Below are 22,037 nucleotides of genomic sequence, written 5' to 3' on the forward strand. Positions count from 1 at the left end.
GGAAAAAAAGTTACACTAACAAGAGATACAAACATGTTCCTCAATAATTACATGCAACTGTCTCTCAGTGCAGATCTGAATAATTCATGCATTAAAACTATCATCTCCCACAGGGAGAATTGTGATGGTCCAATTGTCACTGTGCTCTAGCAATGGATTCCGCTACCCCCAGCCACACCAAAAGGCTTATCTCAGAAGTGGAGCAAGCAAGGATGGACACCCAGCCTTGGAGAAACCTGAGCCATAAATCCACGCATCACTGACAATCCCCCTGGCTGGGACCAGCATCCTGTTGGGTTGGGATAGAACACACCAACGTAGGAGGCGGCATTTCCCTGCTTTCATTTTCTCCCATGTTCTCCACATAACCTTGGTGAAATGTGCTTTCGTTTTGTTAAAAGCACCCGCAGATCCATTCACAACTAATGTAGGTGGAGAGGTGTTAAAATCTCACTCTCTCCGCATGAGACTTACACTGTATGCTATCTAAAACCACATGGCTCATCTGTACTCCTGTCCTCATCTCATGTACACAAGGGCTGCAGGTCCTCAGCTGGTGCCAGGGCAGGCAGGAAGATCTGGAGTGATAGCGCAGCTGGCCAGGTCTCTCACACCCACAGCTCCCTGCTGCAGGCAGCACTGGAGGCAACCCGACTTGTTGGGTAGCTGCAGCCGCTGCCCCGGCAGAAAGTTTCCAAGCAGTTGCCACAGCAGAGCTCCGCCCTTGCCAGAGAGAACGATTTGAAGTCCTCAGTGGCTCTGGGCAAAAATTTCCTCCTCCAGCACCATGTCTCTGCGGGAGCCTGTTATAGTAGGCTCCTCCCAACTGTTTAGGGACAGACAGGAGAGTCTGGGTGACCATCGGGGACAAAGAAATCCATGCACTGCCCAGCCATGGGTAAGCTGGCAGGGAGTCAGTTTTAAAGAGGAAACTGTGAAGTGTTTTGGGAGGAAGTGAGAGTGGTATTTGGGTGGAGGAAACTGAAGGAAAGAGCAGTGTATTAAGCTACTTTGATGCTGACAGATCTTCCCAGACCTTAGGTGATGAGAAAGGGCTGTTTGCTACCCTCTTCCTCCCACTCTTTTTTTTCTCTTTTGAAACCACCCATAAGTTTCCCCACCTTCAGACCTGGCAGCTCTAATGTATGCTAACCTTGAAGGCCATCATATCTGCTGAAGATCAACAGAAGACACATCAACCAGAGACATCTTGCCTCCAGTCACCCCAGGCAAATAGGAGCTACATCAGGTCTGTTCTGTTGAGACTGTCCTTGGCCAGATGGATACATGCCTGTCACGTCACTGCTTGCAGGATAGGTGAAGACTGAGAGGGATTTGGAGGGGCCAGAGGCTGGCCCAGAGGGTCTGCACTCCTACCCGCAGGACTGCAGACAGGTGAGATACCAAGCTGCTTTTCTAGCTGTGACTCTACACCATGCATTGTTTTTCCTTCCTCTGCTTCAGCTCAGTCTCCAGCACAGACATACAGAAGCTCTGTCCCACAGCAGCGCCTCTTTTACTAATACTAAAAAAAGATCCCAAAAACCACCACCTGAAAGTGTGAGGAAAACTGTGCTTCAAAAGATTTATTACATATATTTGTACATATTTTACATGAATGGAATGTTAAACATACAACCTAAAAATCAATAAAAAAATATTTTCATTCATGATTATGTACTGGCAAACCACTGAAAAGAGTACCTTAGAACAACTTAAGTCAACTTGCAATCATACTGCTCAATTAAAAAAACCCGAACAAAACAAACAAACATGTTTTACATTAGACATTGCAAATTACATTCCAATTTCTGCTCTGGGTAACGAAGGAAGATATCTTGTCCATTACCACTGCACATACGGGTGGCATTTCAGAAGCCAGCACAGAGTTCCCTCTAACTTGCTGTGGGCAGGGTTAGCTCTGTAGGAAGAGGCATATAAAAAAGGGAATGCACACTCTGCTCCCTACCAGCAGGCACCTGCCAAAGGCTAGGAAGAGCCAGAATGAGATTCACAATCAAGTGATAAGGTTAATGTTGGATCACCACTGTGTCAGTGTGACATTGCAGCTTTTAAACTTTGTTACAAGTAGTTCTTAAGTAGTTCATTAAAGCATCCCCTCTACAGCTAAGCCACCTCCCTTCTTCCTTGAAAGTAACAGAGTTTTGGCAATATCACTAGGGAGAATTCTTGACTGTATGGTAACGAATACTCCAGGCTTCATCTTAATATATACAAGTAGAGCACAGAATCAAGCTTTGATGTCTCTTCCTCTTAGCATTTCACACCTTGAGAGCTTGTGACCAGTCATGTTGAGATGTATTTACTATTAAATAGAACAAATTAGCAATAAAAGGGACAGATTTGAGGGAAAAACAAGAGGAACAGGGTTCAGCAACAGATTATGTTCCTGCAATGTCGGGTCACTTACACTTGAAATTCTGCCAGAATCGAGCAAATCCTATTTATTGTTGCAAAATCTTTGCCAAAGCACACCCAAGGGCAAAAGTCTCTCAGACAAACACACATAGATTAAAAGCTGCCAGAAAGATCAGCTAGTGGGCTGGCTGCCTTCTACTTCTTGTATACTGGCAACTTATTAGATCAAAACCAGAATGAAGTCCAACCTTTTTCAGGTGCAGGATATTCCTACAGTAGTTTACCTGAGCAAGTCTTCAACAACTAATAATGCCCCACAGTGAGGTCATTTTACAGCTTATCCCATCATCAGCTCTGATGTAGTAATTGAGACATGACTTTACAGAACACAATGCAGCAGCTTGGGAAGCTAGCCTACAATGTGTAGTAAGATAACCAAATGCAATCTGAGAGTAAGGACTGGGTTGGATTTTTTAACCCCCAACAGGCTACAATATCTTCAACTTGATTTTACAAGCAGGTTAATTTATATGGAAACAGAAACATCAAGAGTTTTACATTCAGGAAACAAATCCTGGACACAGTTCTGTCATGACCTGCTCACACAGAATGTTTTGAATGACAAAAAGTTAAGCAGTAGAAGCTGCATGAAAAAATCATATTTGGCTGGATTGTAGGAAACCTATAACAAGCCTCCCCTTCCAGTTACAACCTCTTATATTATGTTTGCTGATACCAGTGGAAAGCCTGTCCAAAGGTTGAGGGAATATGGCCTAAAATACATCGTGTCTTCAGCTAAGAAGAGAAGAAATTGATACTAAAATGACTTTTAAGCTTGGAAGGGTGGAAAGCAAATCATAAAATATAGCACTCATCAAAAAATGAGATAATCCTCCACTGGTAAAGGTGAGCTGGAAGATCCCATAGTAGCACTTCTGCATTCCCAGGTATATGGAAGTCTCTCAGCAGGAAACTCCCAACTGCCCAGCAAAATTAGAAGATACAAAGCAATACCAAATTTGCACATGAATGTTCTCTTTCAATGTGGGAAAGCAGCTAAAATTCACAGAAATTCAGAGAGATCATGGCTTGTATCAATATGTGTTTTGCTGCTGTTTCTGTAGAGAGAATAGTAATATTCAACTGCCAAGTTCCTTGCTTTTGGTGGAACACAGAAGAAATGGAGCAAGTTTCTGAAGCCCACACATGGAAAAGGCAGCATGCCAAAAGCATCCATAAGCACATCTTATGTATTAGACATTAAGCATCCAGAAACACCAAATATCCACATTTCTGAATAAAAATTATCTTTGTCATATTTGTTGAGATTTTAGTTTTCTGGGAGTCCATTTTATCAGCTCTCCAGCCTTTCAGGAAAGACTTAAAAAGCCAACGCTCCTAACATTAGGAAGTAGGATGAATGTCTGAATCTTGACATTCAGTCATAAGCCCCCTTTACATCATAAAAGAGGGGGAGCAAGGAAAAAAACCAAGGTCACAAGTACATATTCAAGTTTTTGTACATCACCTATATGTTTTCCATTTCAAGATACCGCAGTACACTTAACCTTGAATATGACAGCTACCTTGACTACAAATAAGACCATCTGGTTTTGGCCTTATTCCTCCCAAAAATAAAATACCAAAAATTTGTGGTGTGCTTTGTATTTTTGCTTTTACATCCCACTGAACTCATCATTGAATGCACACACTGAAAGAAAATTAGCTACCTCCTTTAAAAGGTGTTATTATAAATATACTGACTCATAAGAGATAGGACAAAGGGTGCCCTGTGCCAACAGTAGTGTGACTCTCTTGGTATTGTAGGGATATGGTTATATACAATTCAACTCACAGCCACCTCCACTATGAACTTCAAAACACAAGTTGCTACTGAAAAGACATGGGTATGTTACAAGTTCAGAAAAATCTCACATTTCAAGACAGTGTCGAGTCTACTCTTCCCCTGCTGGCAAGCAGCATGTTTATGGCAGACCTGAGTATGGGAATTATTTCACACCTTTACATACTTAGGGAAGATATAGGCCAGATGACAGAAAAATACTCTGAAACAGCACAGAATTGGCAATCTCAAGATATTTACAGGCAAAGAAGCATATCGCACCGTAATATAAGTTATTGCTTCTTGAGGACAAGTGTGGTATTCCTTGATCAAGACACAGGACTTGTTTGGTGTTTTATTTTCCCCTTCTGAAGCACAGTGACTCAGCACCCCTGTGAGGATGTTTTCAAAATGAAGGTGTTGCCTATGACTAGAGCTATGCCTACAGCATGGTCATCAGCAACTGATGGTGACAGAAAGCTTACCTAGATGAGTTTCCACAGGTGTTTTCAAACCCATGTATCACTGCCATGCTTCCAGGGTCATTCTAGGCTTGGTCTCTATTACAGGTTTTGATACAAGAAAACCCCCCATAGTCTTTCAGAAGAGATTCATGAATACCAAGAATGTCAAACTAAGGCTGACCTCATGTCAGTTCCTCAAATAATCCAAGGTATTGCTGCTCTACTGTGCTGATGGAAGCAGCGATGGACTCTTGCCTGCAAAACCATGCACAGTTCATTGGCTTGCGGCATGCTTTTCTGACACTGTTCCTAAACATGGGACAACAGTGATAATGGCTGGGTCTTTAAATCAGCTACTACCATGAACTACCAAAACTGAGCTCAAGTTGTAAACAGATTCATGTTTATAATATTTACCTACTTAATCCCCAAGCCAAAGGCTATCTATGACCTCAGAGCCCAGGACATCAAAACACTTACCTACCCCCTTTACATCACTACAGGTGAGTTTCTGTAGGCATGAAGCCGACAGCAAACATTAAATCAATGCAAATGCAAAAGCTTTACTTTCAGAAGATATCAGGAATTTAAAACATTGAAAAAGTGGGCCTGCAGGCAACACCACTATTTGAGTATAACAGGTGCTGTAATTCCTCATCCCCTCCCTCCCTTCCCCAAGATAATACAAGGCAACACAAATATTCTTATTGAGAAAGGGCTCTTTACAGGGAACAACTGTACATTTGATGTGACTGCAGAATTGAACGTGTGACAAAATGATTCTGCTCCCACTGAAAAAGAGAATACAACAGGGCCCCATAGTTACAGGTTCCACTGAAACCAGTGATGTAAAGCCCAAAAATGTAGAAACTCCACTGGCAACTATGACAATTATCTAGTTTGGACTCCTTTAGATTTGCAGCGTAACAAAGGCATTTTACAGAGCAACATTCAGGAGAAAATGTTATCCAGGGAAGAACTGCTCTTCAAGCGAGATGGGAGAGTTTAAGAACACGCACTGCACTTGTTCTCCAGATAGCAGCAGTTGCTCCTGTTCTTTGCCCTTTTTGATATGAATCACAGTAGCAACAGAGAGAAATGTGTACTTAAACAAAAAAAAAGAAAACCAGAATTATTTATGTACAAGAAAAATGTTTGAAGTATTGTGCAACTTATTTTAACTATTGAAACTCACTAAGAATGCTGTTGCTAATAGATATTCATAAACTCTTCCCTGTGCTGTGAAATTCAGAAACTACTACGATTAATTCTCAATATAAAAAGTATGCTTCTAAGCCCTGATATCTGTTCCAGTTTATTGTCTTTTTTTCCCTGTCTTCTTTTATTTTAACTGTGATACTTTATGGGAACTAATATTTATACACAGTTTTACTTGATGTACGCACCCAGAGACATCCTGTGTTTCGTGGAGCCTTGGTTATAACAATATAATACAGCAAAATAATAATAAATTAAACAAATGCAGATGCATTAAAAAAAGAAACAATAACCAAAACAAACCACACTGTCAAATGCTGGTCTCCACATGAAGAGACCAAGGGTTTAGATGCAAAGTACTACAGATCCTGCCACCAAAAAAACATTCAAACAAGGAAACATGAACTTGCGCATGTTTTAAAAATTAAACAAATCCCACCTCGATGTTCTCTCCCCTGTGCCTATAAAAACCTCTCGCTGTGCCCACATTTGCAGTTAGTCATTTACACCTCAGGAGGCAGCCTAGAGATGAGAGTAGTACAATAAAATAATTACCTGAAACACCTTTAAAAAAATACCCGTTAAACAAATTACCTTAACTGGCAGCACTTAAAATTGGTAATTCTTTTCTTTTTCCTATTTTAAAAAAAGTTGCATAGCTGTAAGATTTTGCTTTGCTGCATTTTTTTTTGTAGTTTTTACTCACAAGCAGTAAAAGAGATGTTTTAGTTACTTAAATAGCAATACAATGTGCACATCTCAACAATCTCTATAGTTTGATCAATATAAATTAGTTACCTGTCTTGGTTTTACTCTTTGGACTGCATTGTGACAAAGGTTTAGTTACAAAATTTTGAAATATTCCTACGCAGAGCAGTTTATGTTTTCTGTTCTTGAAAATAGTGAAGAACATAAAACCGGGTGTGAATTCAGTAAATTAAGGTCACACTATTAGAATTTATTTAGTTTGCCATTTACTATTCTTCAGCCAACAAGAAGGTGAAAACGTTCCCACTCAAATCCGGGGCCATCCTCCTGCAAGGGTCTCAGATAGCACGTATTGAACATCTCCGCTTCTACTCGAGGCAGTAGGAAACGTCCAATAACTCGCTTCTTCACAGAACCAGAAGTTAGGCTGAAATTAGGAACTTTGGCGTTCGATACAAAATAGTGTCAGTAATGTCTGTGGGGAGTCGATTGTTACAGGATGTGCAGCATTTTCAAAATCCCTGTGTGTCCTTTGCATGAGTGTTTGGTATACTGAGCACTACTGGCAAGTAACTGGTGTCTGCAATGCTTTTTCCATGTCATTGTCCATCTTTGCCTTTTTCAGCCACAAAGAACTGTAAGTCTCAAGCCAGGCATGCTGTGTTCAGCAAGGGAACCTCACATCTCCTATGTTTTCTGATCAGTGGAAGCAGCTGTTGGAAAAGCAGAAGACAAAGTACCATCATTTCAGCTGTTTCGGTACAGAACACACTCAAACAGCATGAGTACAACCACCGTGTTTTCCTTCCCCTTTTTCCTAAGCCCCTAGTTATCACCATCTCTGCTGTAAACTAAGCAAATAGAATTTAATATGAGGTTAGACACCCATGAGCATGTACAGAGACAAAGGCATTCATGAACAGCATGTAGGTTTCTGCCACAGTCAATAGTTGGGGGCAATATAGGAAATGCATTTGTTTATTAATTTTGGCTAACACTGCCCTGAGATTAAAACAATTATCCCTGTAGCAGGATACCTTCCTTCAGGTTTTCTCTGCTACCCCTGCAACACAGACTCATGAAGCAACATGAAATAAATGCACAAATAAATGCCAGTGATGAAGACTTCAGTTTCCCTCAGAACAACAAAACCAAACCCTCAGACACCAGCCAGAATTTCAGATATCTCTATGTCTCTAAGAATTATGATGATTGTTAGTGTGTTTTGAAATGCTTAGGGGCTTAATGTAAGATAAAGTTTTCAAGCTAGTCAACAAAAAGAATAAACCTATCCTTTAAACTTTTGACACTGATTGCAAATCTGCAATCATTAAAACAAAACATAAGCTGGAAATACGTGAACCTCCGTGAGATGGGATGGATAGAAACAGGTCAACGTTTTTTATTTATTTATATGTTTTAAACATCCTGGAATGCATTAACATGAAAGCAGTTCTGAAAATACCTAGTTTTAACTTTTTCATATGATTCCAAAAGCTTTGTGTCAGAAATAAATGCCAGTAGTCATGAAACAACCCAAAATTACACAATTGTATTATTTTAATTTTGTTTCATTTCCATGGAAAAATATTATTTAGAAGTTAATGGTTAAAGCTTTAAATTGCCATTACTTGCTGCTTTCCAGTACTAAAACTGGAACACAATATTTCAGACCATGCCATGTTAGGATGCAGAAACCTTTTACCTATATTGTAATATATGTCAATGCTTACTGATTAATATTATAGTTCTGAGATATAGTAGCAAATTCACAAATGAAAAAAAAATAGCATAAAAAGTTACTTCAGATAATCAAGATATTTATTGTTGAAATGTACATGTCTAAAAATAAACATTACCTAAAAACATGAATCTTGTCTTAATCTGATGGATGCTCAGGGCAAGATCGATTTACTTCAAACCATTCATCTATGCAGCTGTTGGATACAAAACAAAAATGAAAACAATTGACATGAATATCAGAAACATTTAGCAGTAACATATGAATATAAATTGGTTTGTCATAATTTCAATGACTAGTAGGATTTTATATTATACAAAGTGTATCATACACACACATAATTGGAAAAATTAATAACCCCAAACCACAATAATATTTAGATATTAAACACTGTTGAAAAACTTAATTTCCTAAGCGTTAAAATTTTCTCAGGAAGCATTTTACGAGTTGCTATCCAGCTTTTATACACAGGTTACTTCACTATTAACATTATCAATTTGCTGATATAATTCATTGACATTTTACTTCCTGTAGTTACAGACACTTGTGAAAACAAAATATGAAACAGGTTTAAAAAGCATTCCCCCTCCTCCCTGCCCATTTAGCATTTGACAAAACATAAGCACACTAAGCTCCTCAGCCATGATGTGCACTCCTTCCCCATATAGGTGATTTTGCAAGAATGAGAAGATTATAGCAGGGAAAAATAACTTCAAATACATGGTGAAGATGCAGAGAAATGTCATTTAAAAAACATCTTTAGGGTTGCTGCTGTTTGTCATTTCTTTGTCATTTGTTTTTAAATGTAAAAAGCAACTAAGTTTTAAAGCTCCTTTAAGTACCCCTTAAGGAGTTACCCAGTAAATGCAACCTTCTCATATTTTATATCCATCTCAAGGAATACTTGCCCTTTATGATATATGCAGAGGCAAGGCAGCCGTGCTATAGTATCTCCTTGCTGCAGCTCTTCCAGGCATATTGCACACTCCCCAGCATCTTTACTCAGCACATCCTCTGATAAAAGAGCACAAAGTGAAATGGTTAAAAAGAGACTACTACAGGTAAAATGTTCCTTATTCAGAACATCAAGGACAGCTACAGAAGAAGATATTTCTTGTTCTGCAGAAAGCACTGTCAAGGTAAAGTGACACACCAGCTGATTCATGATGAGAGACCTCTTAGCAGCTCAAAATGAAGTCCTGTAGGAAGACGCCCATATGGAGAAAAAGAGTACCCATAACCAACAGTCAGTATTCCTTTGGAGTTTATACTGTGCCAGCAGATCCATAACCCGTTCACAGGCTCTGAAGACACAGCCACAGTAGACAAACACTGTGTTTGCCAACACCAAGAGGTGAACATTGGAGAAACTGGGTTCTTGATACAGATGGTATGTAATGCCTCCAGGACTGCTTTGAGGATTCAAGCTAAGTGGGTTTTTCTTAGCTGTACTTTCTTCCTTATGCTCAGTTTTCAACATGGAGGCTAAGCTCAAGCCTGAATGTAACATTTCTCTCGACAAGGCACTGTAGGTAAGTAACTAGATAAAATTCTTCCAAACTTCTAAATACTTAGCCTATCGTTTGTTGTTTTTTTTTACGCTCCTACCCATCTGGCATTCTTTTACCAGCCTTGCTCATATTTCACACCCTCCACCTCTTGTCACCATGCAGCAAGTTCTACATCCCATCCACCTTTTTCTCAATGTAAAGTATCCAACTGTTAGCTGTAAGAATGAGAGATTTCCATCAGGGAAAGATCAGTGCTGTATGGCTCCAATGACCCTAAACTCCTGAAGACACTGAATTTTTTGCAGCATTACCAAGTCCCTTAACAAAGGAGGAAAAAGTAAGCTACTAGGAATGCAAAAGAGTTGGCTTTCAAAAAGAAGTTTCTGGGAAAACATATTATTTTTAATAAAAACCTTCTCTCTTGGACACTTCTCTTAGCCAGAACATGGGATGCAGAATTCAGCCTTAGTATGACACAAAACAGATCACGTAAGGCCCTGTTTGCCAGAAGCAGACTAAAAGTCCCAGTTACACACAACCTCACACAGGTCACAGAGCACTCCCAACACGGGACCACATAGCAACCAAGCTGGCAATGCAGTCTCTGGCACAATCAGAAAGGTGCACACTTGGCAAAATAAAGCCCACGTGTTCAAGTTTCCACAGTTTCATGGGAAAAGCTTCCCCTTCTTTACCAAAAGCACCTAAAGCAACTGTTTATGGAGAGTACTCGTTTCCAGGCATGACTGAGAAACCAGCATTCTATGCTGTTCTCTCCAGTGGCTCCAATACTCACCGCTGGCTTTCCAAACACAGAAAATGACAGACAACTACAAAGCTATCATGGTAGCAAAAAAAGTGAGAAGAAATTAAGTCTACATTGTTTCCATTAAATGACAGCAAGTTGTCTTGCAGGTGCTTGGGTTTCTAAAACAGTGCTTATTTCAGTCTCTGCTATATTCATTGGTTATGCTAAAAACACCATATAATGCCATCTTCCTGAGGAGGTGTGAAAAATATCTAACATGAAGTGAATTGTTATAAAGAAGAATATTCAAAACAAAATAATGAAGAAAATTTTAAAAATGTATTTTAATGTGGTAATATTATTAGTAGGCATTGTATTAAAATAATTGCTTCTGTTGTTCTATCAGAAGCTGTAAGCTTCTGAGAACATTAGAGATACTTCAGAGACAAAGTAATTTAAAACAATACAAAACAATATAAAAGATTTTAAGAACTCTTACCTGTCCACTTTTTGTTTTGGTTTTGGTTTGGTTGGTTTTTTTAATAAAAAGATATTCCAATCTCTGACACCAGGAGGCACATACTCTCCAGACAGCATTGTCCTGCTACAGAGATATTAATCTTTGCCTGAAGCTCTCAGACACTACCCTCCTAGACCGCCTCTTTGCATAAGAACTTTGCCAAAAGTCCTATGGGCAGATCTGCCTTCTTCCCACAGTTAGGTTGCAGGAAGCAGCACCATTAATAATGCAAGCATGTATCATGTACACAAAGTATACTTAATAAAAGCAGGTTTTTTCCACGGAGTCCCTTTATCAGATCAGCAACTGCTACCTAAAACAAAATGGCCCTAAGATACATTCAGTGTATTAAACCCCAGCCTTGCTCCCTCAGCACTCTTGAGAGGGAAGCATTTACTCAAGCTTTGATAACAGAAATTAAAAAGCTGTCCGATAAAAATACAGTTCATAAAATGAAGCACTTGTGTGAACTGCTTTCTCATCATTCTCTATTGTACGTGTCCGGCTTATCCTGCGTTCCCCAGATTGCACAACACTCAGGTCTGAACTCCCGCTGAGCAATTTAACAATGTTCTGCACCTTTGGCTAACGTTAGGGCACGATGCCAACTTAAACATTTGTATCTCCCACCAGCCCTGGCGCAAGTGTCTGACACTCCTTTTATTTTCCCTCCAGTATTCCTGTACTCTCCCTCTTGCCAATACTGGCCCTACTGCACAAGTCCCTGGCAAACAGTTTGCCGCCCTCCCTGGCTTTCCGACTGGGATGAGCCACCAGGCACACACTGGGCTTTGCCTAGTCATGCCAGAGGGAGCTGATATGAACACCGATGACGGCTGGCATGGACTGGGCCTGAGAAACACGGTGGAGTTCTGCCACCCCTGCAGAAGAGATTTTGTTAACAGGTTTCAATGCTCCTCTTCCTCTGTAATAATGAGGAGTCAGCATTCCCTAGTTCTTGTGTTAACCTTATTAATCCTGCTAGGCTCTTGTGCATAAATACTGAAGGAATGACTACCAAACACCCAACTGCTATAAATGTCCACATGTAACTTGGCACTACCTATTAGCAGGCTCCAAATCCATGTAATCAAGCTCATAATTAATTACATATGTAGAGCGACGACAGCAAAATCAAATCCTTCATGGACCTATGACACTTTGGGTCTGCTACCTTTTGACCATTTTAGGTGATTCAGATCATCAGTCCCAGATAAAGAAAGAGGAGTGAATAATCCTGTTAGACCTGGATCTGGTCAAACTTTGTTCTCTACTTATTTCACACTCCTGTATCAACACTGGTTTATATCAGATGGAAGTCAGTTTAAGGGCCATTTAACAATGACTCTTAAACATATCTGTTACAGAAAAATCTGTAAATCATTTTGCACAGAACCACTGCAGTCTGAAAATTTTTTTTGTTTTCATCTTTTCCTGCAGCAGAGTGATTCAGCAGCTACACATTATTTCTTTCTTTTTCTCTTAAAAAAACAAACCAAACAAACAAAAACCAAAAGAAAAACCAGAGAAACAGTTCAAAATTTCATCAATGTTATGATTAAAACATTTATATCAGTATACTACCTAAATGGAAGTGGGAAGAGGAAACAAGCATTTTTCCATTTCACCCACATGTGGGTATATACACAAATACCACACCTCCACATCCATCTGCCTTGCACCAAATAGGAGATAAACACTCCTCCGCCTTCCCAGCTACTTGAACAAGTACACACTAGCCAAAAACTGGTGTCAAAGATGAAATCTGGCAAAAGAGCATAGTATTTCTCTCCTGAGTTTGCTCAAGTAGTTCTCCCTCCCCTCCTCTATCTCTAGTTACTACTACTACTGTTTTAATTTCTGGTTGTCAGTGTTTTTTCCTCCTGAAATTCTGCTTTTACCTTCAGTGGAAAATAAATTCTACTCCACTCCTGCATTTATAGCAAAACATGTAGTACTGAATTAAAATACAATCATCCTGGCAAATTTGCACATACTTTGCCAATTAAAAACTTTTTCTATAACTTTTGAAAATATGTTGAACAATTACAAAAGACATTAACTCAGCCATCATTAGGATTATAGGCAATGTCTGTGATTAAATTGTCTTTAAACTGAGGACTGCAAAAGCACATGCAATACATACCTTATGGAATGAGTCATTAAAATCTGTGCTCCTGCTTTCTGTTTTTCCTTTTAAAACACAGATATAGCCCTAGACTCAAGAAACACCAAGTCACAAATCATGGAGGCATTGATAGTATTTGGGGAGATATCACTTTACAGCTGCAGTATTTTATTTTTCTCTAGGCATTCATTGGAAACAGAAGACCAAGTTAGAAACATCTCTGACCTAATAAAATAAAAAATTTTTCAAAATATATGTATTTTTATTAAAATTTAAAACATTAAATGTCCATGGAAGCTGCCACCATAACTAGCTTAACAGTGAAGTGCACCACAAGAGTCCACCCTTTCAGGAACACAACAGAAACTGAACTGAAACACCTTTTGAACAGTATCTTAGCAGAACTAAAACTGTAAAACAAAAGCCATAAGAGGTTAAAAAATATTGATGAAGCGTCATTAAATGGTACATATTACCATGTATCTGTTACACATTCATTAATTTTTGAAGCTGATTACTAAAAACTGTCTTAGTAAAGTACTAGAGACTGTCTTTGCTTGTTTTTAAATGTAGAGCTGAAGAATAATAGCCAACACGCTCACAAGTAGAGCATAAATTCACCCATATTGCAGAATTTATTCTACATTTTTACTGATATGACAAGTAGTCAAGGAGAATCTGCACGTTCCACATGTATCTTACTATTCGGTAGCCAGCAAGCATGTGTGTATGTGATTAACACATTCTTATTAGATGTCACTGACTTGATTTACTAAATCTTCCTGGCTTCTGCTGCATCTGTTTTTTTTCCCTCTCTATTTCTTTCCAGCTATCTCCTACTATGCTTTCCTCCTCTTCACACTTATTTCCCCCAAAATATTATTGTCTCGAGCCCCATATTTTCTACCACTCCTCCTATTCTCCAACATCTTATTTAATTTACTGTTGTAATGCAGCCACTGGAGAAAGGAGAAAGATTAATATTATTAGCCATTATCTGATGGACAGCCTTCTTGTTCGGGGTTAATATCCTTGGAGAAGTAGACACTGGAATGGAAGGAAAACCATTATGCAAGATGTGTTTCTTTCATGTAGCTCAGTAGCTGTCTTTGCAAACTGGTACTGGCTGCAAGCAAAAGCTGCCTTTTCCGGTCCATCCTAAGCACTAGGAGAGCAAGCAGCTTCTTTGACATTCCAACTGTCTTTCAGTATTCCGACTGTCACAAGAGGAATACTCTTGATTCGCTAGGGGTCATTCTTGGATGACCAGGTCAGCCATCGGCTGCTGCTCAAAAGTTGAGGCAGATAAACACTCTGAAGGAGAGCTGATTCTTTAGTGCTCAGAGCTCTCAATAGCAGGAAAAAGATCATGCAGTTGTCACTGCAGATGTTTATTTTGCCACTCAGCTTTCCCAGCTACAGTGTCAGTCAGTAGACCAAGCAAAGTAGAGCTAAAGCCATCGGCTTGGTTCGCCAATGAAGATTGTACCTTCACAGGTAGAAGCTAAACTTGCACTGCCCTCAGCAAGGAACACACCTTCTGAAGAAGCAGTGGATTCCTGACTAAAAACATTTCTTGTTGCTCTAATACAAGCCAGCTCCTCTAAATTAGATGTAAAAGGGAAGATTTTCAACATCTAGTGTTTTCACTTGTACCACAGCTAAGCAGTTTTCAGGATTCACAACACCACAAAGTTGAGTATTCAGCTCTCCTGAATAACTTCAATCCAAATTCTCTTTTATGCTGCTGAAAAAAACTAACACCTTTGTGCTAATCAAACAAGCACAGGTTGCAACTTTTTGTGCGCTTCTGAGAGGCACAGTAACACCATTTCATGACTTACGTGGTAATACATAGAATTTAAGCAATCCAAAAACATCTTTCCCACCACAATACACAAAAACTTAACATCTGTAAAACAAACTAGTCAGCTATAACAAATGTGATACTTCATCAAATACTGACAAAGCATTTGATGAATTGCTGGGGTCGATGTTGTTTGGCATCTCACTCTTCATCCCTTGCCACATGGCAGCCTGTTACAATTTCCTACTCAGAGTCCAAGCGTTCCCCTTGTTTTCCCCTTCCCTCTCACCTTGCTCAGAGTTGGTTCAAGACTGAGAAAGCTGTATACAAACAGATACCCATCATGAAAGACTTCCTGTGCAAACATTGCCTACAGTCTTTGGTTCTCCCTCTTCTTAAAACACAAAAGCAAAGGGGAGAAAGCACACAGCAAAGTGAAAGTCGCACAAGAAAAATATTTACAGAGTAAGACCTAAGAGGCAACACTTGTATCGCAACACCAGGCTGAGCTAGAAGGAAGCGGCTGCAGAAGTGTAACTGTTTCTCAGATAACCCACATTTGAAGAACCGGATTCAGATTTTCATGGGACATTCTCGGCTTTCAGCAGCGAATTCTGAGAAACAGCTAGAGACTTCCTGTTCACAGATAATGATCAGGTGTATGGTGGAGAAAAAGCACTCGCTTCTTGTTGAATAAAGATAGAAACTGACATAGTAGTGACAGAAATACATTTCAGGGAGCAGGATGAGTATAAAACAGTCTAGTTTACAAATGTATCCAGGTAGCTAATTAACATAGAGGGGAGAAGGATTTGTACACTGGGGAAAACAGTTCTTTTATAAAGAAGTTTTGCTTCAGTGCCCACAATGGAAATCTATCTGCAACTGATAGTGTCAATACAAGCTACAGTTCTGGGGGGGAATAGAAAATTAAACCCCAAGTTTAAATAACACAGCTTTAATACAATGTCCAATTAAGATATTTTGGTCTTAGACAAAGCCAAGTTTGCATCCCAGGACTCACAGTGAAAAGCTAGGTTTTGAAAAAAGGCCAGGTAGTCAGTGAAATAAAGCTCCTTGCTTCCAAGCAACAACATCCACAGCCACTCCTATGCTGTTGGGATCAGTGTAACAGCTTTCTCAGTCCATATTTGTACTGCTGGCAGAAAGTGTTGAGGTGAAATAGGTATTCATACAAGATAAATTTTATCAGCCCAATTAGACATGAAACGTCTTGCGCTCCTGTCTTGAGATTTATTGCCAGAGTGTCTATACATTTCCCGTGATTCAAGATTTGCTCTCAATACAGTTATCTGACTGAAACTTCTGCTTAAGCTACAGTCTTTCCAACTTCTGTAACTACGTTTGCTTGCAGTTTGAGATGCCCTTAGACATTAAATCTTTTCAAGATATCTAAACAACTTTCTCCTGTTGCACTGACTTCTAAAGATAAGTTCCATTCATCACATTTATAAGTACCATGTCCTTAAATTGTCAAGTTTTAGTCTAGATATGGGTCAAAGAGCTGCACCTGTTCATAAATTAACCAAAAATAAATAGCCTTGTCCTCCAGAACATGATGCAAAGACACTGTGTGCCAGCCTTACTCATTCCATACTAAGTCCCCATTCCAACTGAACTGACGTATATTCGTGTTTTGAATGACCCAAGGGATACCTTGTTCTTGAATAGTCTTCCTTGGCATGCTGTGTTTTGTTCCCAAGGCTTCCCCCTCTCACTTCAGAAACATTACTCCTAGGAAATGATAACACCTCTAAATATTGTCTCATCAGGAGGCAACTGGGAGAAAAAGTCTTGAATGCAGCAGTACCAAACTAGTGGCCCACCGTGAAACTCCATCATGAATGGTGTACCCCAACACATGCTTTCTGAGAGAAAGTTGCTTATTGCAACACATGGAATAAAGAAGCTGCCTTTAGGTTGTTTTCTTGGTTTTTCATCTTTATTACATGACCTCTCAGGTTATCGGGAATTAATCTTGAATGTCAGGAGTTAAAAGTAGCATGTAAAGGGGCAAACCCACAAGAAACAAAACAGCAGCAAAATAAGATACCTTAGGAAACAGCTTAAGAAAGTATCACTTGGGGAATGCATCCTCCTTGGCTCCATCAGGTAAGAATGATTTACACTTCTCAAGGCTGAGTTTACCATCAAAGAGGATCTTACACCACAAATATGCTACAAAAGGAGGAGTGGTTGATTAAATGGCCAGAGGCAACCAGCATGTATTGCTGACAAAGAGTCTGCTTCTTACAGGGAGCTGGAGAGAGCTTGGATGAAGGAAACTTACAGAAGCAGGCAAGAAGGAATACCAGTGTTTGATCCAAACACACAGATCTTTGTTCATTTGGGTGTTTTTCCTACTCTTGAAATTAAAGACCCATATACTCATTATCTCACTGGGATAGTAATAACCTGTAGGTAGGTACTTGTTAGTACAAGAAATACTATATCTCTCTGCTTGCTAGAATAAATGATATCATTTTTGTTCTTCGTGGTGTAAAAGAAAGCAAAATATTTAAGCACTACTTATATGTGCTTGCCAATCTGTACCAGTACTAAGAAACTATGATAGGTGAAAAATCAATTTAGACCTGCTGAAAATTTGCGACTGTAATCCAGAGATCCATTTCAGAGGTGGCTGAACGATACAGCTTCCCCTTGGGCAGAGATTAGGTCTTGTCACCAAGCAGGGTACATTCCAGAGAAATGAGAGGCCTGAAGTCCAGCATAGCAGATAACTTCTTTATCAAAAGTTTAAAAAAACAAAACAACAAAAAATAAACCAAAACAAAAACCCCATACCACACCAAAACTAAACAAACAAAACAAACAAAAAACCACAAACAAACACAAAACCATCAGCCACACCACAACCAGTCAAGCATATAACCCCAAGAATATTTATCTGTAGTAGCTTCTTATGGTAGTATGGGAATCTGTGTTAATGATTTCATCAGGACAAGATCCCTCTGTGGTCACGGGGAGAGTGAAGAATTCCTTTCATACTGTGCAGAGACAGATCTCTTCCAATAGCTTTTACAAATGGAAGGAAGACTTAACTAAGATGTGTCTGTTAAAAGGAGCAACTTTTCCAAATCACAGCTAGATGCTACCACCAACAGCATTCATAAAAACTGGGCAAGCAAGGCAGACCATGGCTGTGGCAGAGTAAGTACAACAAAAGATGAGTGTCTCTGATCAAGCTGAAAGAAAGATCTAAATTGGATAAGATCTTGCAATTGCAGGATGTGGATGTGGCTGTTCAAAAAGATCCCCACTGAGGTTAGGAAATACCTCTTGCTTTGTCAGCTTTTTTAAGTGGCTAAATTTATTTTATCCCTAGCACAAAAGGAAACCAAAAAGATTGCAGAACACAGTTTTTCCAAATGGCAAGTCTTCAACCATTCACCATCACTGAAACTACAGTCAGAAGCCAGAGAAATTGCTTTGCAATGATTTTCAATTAAGAAGTTTCATTCTTTGTGGTCTGCAATGAACCAGAGGTGTGATGGGGACATGCTGGCCTAATGAAATCTATGAGAACTCTCATCTGACAGAAGGCAGATGAAGGAAGCCCATTAGAAAACTTCACAGAAGGAAAGGATAAGGCAATAGTGTCCCTAAAGAGCAGAGGCAGAGAGGGAATGAAGAGAAGCAGCTCAGATCAAGTTAGCTATCCTATTACTCTGGGCAACATCGGTTACTTTAATAGTGACTTGTTTTGAAGTTGGATGAAGGATTTGATTCCATGTTTTGTTCACTTTATCCTTTTTCAGGTTCCTATTCCAGGCTTCCTACAGGTGCCCTGAGCACAACGAGTTTTGCCAAATCTTTTTTCCAGTCTTTTAACACTGGCCAAGTAACTGACTCATTTCTTTGCAAGCTTGCAGAGGAGTTCAGTTTGATCTGATGCAAAATGAATGCATAGGGAGCACCACTAAGGAAGATGGCATGAAAGATGAAACTATGAGCCTAAGGTCGAAACAGGAGGAGGGGAGAAAAAACAGTTGTGTGTGACTAAGACATTATTCTTAGGGAAGATATGATGTATTACTGAGCAACACACAATGAAAACACTGGTGCCAAAACTCAGCATGCATAAAGTCTGGCTTATTAACCCCACTGCCAGGTGCTAGGCCTACAGGGTGCTTTTCCCAGCAGGCTCAAGATCAGCCTTCTCCAAGTTAAAACTGAATGTCTGGTGTTAACGTGCATACACGGGACAGGGATATAAATCACTGCATAATTTTTACTTGTCTGTCTTTAGTGTTCTCAGCAGACAGACTGCTTTTTCCAAGCTATTCCTATTTTAAATGCAATTATCCTTGTGATATAGATGGAATGCAAAACATGTCTGAATGCAAAGGGTTCTGATAACATCAAATAATGAGTCAGAGTTTTCAAAGCTATCTCCATTTTTCTTCTCTACACTAACCCATTATCCACTATTATAATTTATTCCAGCAAGCACTGAGATACAGTATTTCTGGTGCTAACATATACCTACAGGTTATTACTATCCCAGTAAGATGCTGAGTATATGGGTCTTTAATTGCAAGAGGAGGAAAAAAACCCACCAAAAAACCAAACTACCCACAAGCTTTCCTTTAAATTTTAAAGCAATTAATTGAAATACAAGATGCTTATATAATTTCAACAGTATTCAGCAACTATGATCATTCACAAATAATAACACAAAAAGATTAACATAGGAGATGCGTTTACGAAAACAAAAGTCCCTAAAGACAATTCTCCAGTATTTGTTCCAAGTTATATGCCCACAATCTGGCAGTATAGTTCCACAACCATATTCAAGTTATATTTTTCTCCTTTTTTTTTTCAATTTACAGGCTAGCAAAACAATTGGACACCATTATGACAACAACATATTTCAGACACTAAAGTCATAGATTAAAACAGACTTCCTTGGAACTGGGGAGAAAAAAAAAAAGGTGTTAACCAAACAATTGTTCCCTCCATCTCTTGATTCCAAATAAATAAATATTATTTATGGGCTAAAAATTATCAAAGAATACTACATTATTGCTTAGCTACACAAAGGCTATCCAATACCTAACATTACATGAAGACTATCTAATGAAACTTCACACAAGGAAGGAGGGCACGAGGAACACGGTCAAAATTATGAAAATTTGACATGGTTTGAAATTCACAGATAGCTGTTAGTGCAGTGTTAAAATGGAAGTTGATATTTTTATGAGGAAACTTTAACAAGGTTTCCTAAGTGTTAACATAGTTCAGCACTAAATCTAGCAAGAATGAAGTTTCTTATGTTTCAGCTGTATGTTAAAACTTGGGGTTATTTCTGTAGCCAAGCGAATCTGTAGCCACGTGAGACAAAGTTAAGCAACCTTTGAGGAGCAAGGAGGTTCCTCCAGGGAGGCTACAATAGGTAAGTCTAGTATTTTGTACCTGTGTCAGTAGGCAATTTAGATCCTGGTCTAGAATCACTGGATTTTGCTAAAAATACTAGAAATGAGTAATCTTTTTCCCTGTATAAGCAGTAATAATAATCCCCAGTTTAGAAGTAAGAGTACTCCACCACAGCAATGTTTTCACCCAGATTGTTTCTGAAGTTAGGCTTGTTTTATCACTGAAATCCCCTGCAAAAGCTGGATGGACTTCTTTTCTACATTGAAGGTTTGAGTCTGCAACTCAGAAGCACAAGACTATTTAAGTAATCAAAAGGTAGCTGGTTTTAAAGCAAGACTTTAATATGAAGAAAAAAATAAACTACAAATGACATTTCAGGCAATACTTGCAAATTGACCTGCCCTCGGGGTAGTTTCTGAGCAAGAAGAGTGCCCCTTATTCTTTTATATTTCTTTAGGGGAAAAAAAAATCCTGGTCTGCAAATAATCTGTACTAGTCCCTGTAAAGCAGTGAGGAATTTAGGGAAGAAAATACCATGAAATTCCTGCACAGATCACTCAGTCTCAGTGAGATGTAGTTTGGCAGCTATGTTTTAAAACATAATGAATTCAAGTACTTTGATTTCAAAATCCAGCCAATGAAACCCATTCTCTAAGATTAGAAAAGGAGTATTTTCAAGGTTTTGTCTCCCCAGAGCAACTTTAAAAAAAAGAAAAAAGAAAAAAGAAAAAGAAGGCAGGTTGTTGCTAGTAAATGAGTAAAATCTTAAGGTTTTAGAGGTATCAGCTTTAAAGACTGCAGAATTACCATACAAAACTAGGAACATTATTTCCCCTGGAGCTAAGTTCCCAGCAGTCACAAGACTGCAGTAGTTGCAGACACGATTTATGACATCCTCTGAATGACCTCTCAGAGCTAAAGACTGATTAAGTGTAAGGCATGGAAGGTAGCTCCTGTCTGCCCGCATCACATGATGCGGAGTCACGGCACAGCGAGCGCTCGCTACCGAGCGAGCAGGACCATCCCTCGGCTCTCTGCTGCAGGCAGCACTGCGCAGGCATTATGTAAGAGAAACACTGTGACACACAGCGCAGAGTATCGGGTCCTCCGATCTGAATCACTCCCCGTGTCACCCGCAGATGTTCTTTGCAGCACTGGTTCACAGGTGTAGCTATAATCTTCTAGGACAAGAATTCTCCTTTGACTTGAGCAGCACTGTCAGTACGACAGCAAGACAATGGCAATACCTAAGGTTAAGGAGTAGCTTATAAGCCAAAGAAACAGCTTGAGCTATTCAGCACATGAATGATCCCACTTTATTTATTTCAGAAACAAGCAGGGTTGTTCTATAGCTGTCAAAAGCTTTACTGTATTTATCCAGTGCTGCATATAAAATATGCCCGTGACACAGGTATGTATTTATATAAAGCCGATTCCAGTGTACTGAGAAAAAAAATTATTGTCCCACTCCCCAGAACTGAATTAAGTATGAGGTGACATTGCAGCTATTTTGGCCATGGCTTTGTCACAGGAAGTTCAGTCTAGCAGATTT

The 22,037-nt window shown here is 39.3% G+C and overlaps 1 protein-coding gene across 2 annotated transcripts in view; it reads right to left on the reverse strand.

Annotated features, from left to right (window-relative positions):
• Positions 1 to 6,828: 6,828 nt before the first annotated feature.
• ZNRF2 (zinc and ring finger 2) overlaps positions 6,829 to 22,037 on the reverse strand; it is a 54,692-nt gene continuing 39,483 nt past the window's right edge. For both annotated transcript variants that reach the window (XR_003533011.1, XM_027675505.1), the window contains exons 3-5: positions 9,262 to 9,367; positions 8,472 to 8,549; positions 6,829 to 7,325 (exon numbers count right to left, since the gene is read on the reverse strand). Coding sequence is in view for 1 of the 2 variants with exons in the window: in XM_027675505.1 (XP_027531306.1) it covers positions 8,492 to 8,549; positions 9,262 to 9,367 (164 nt within the window). In the remaining variant the exon portion in view is untranslated. The remainder of the gene's footprint in view (positions 7,326 to 8,471; positions 8,550 to 9,261; positions 9,368 to 22,037) is intronic.

This window comes from Neopelma chrysocephalum, unplaced genomic scaffold (assembly GCF_003984885.1).
Source record: "Neopelma chrysocephalum unplaced genomic scaffold, ASM398488v2 Primary Assembly neopelma1_26, whole genome shotgun sequence".
Classification (NCBI taxonomy): domain Eukaryota; kingdom Metazoa; phylum Chordata; class Aves; order Passeriformes; family Pipridae; genus Neopelma; species Neopelma chrysocephalum.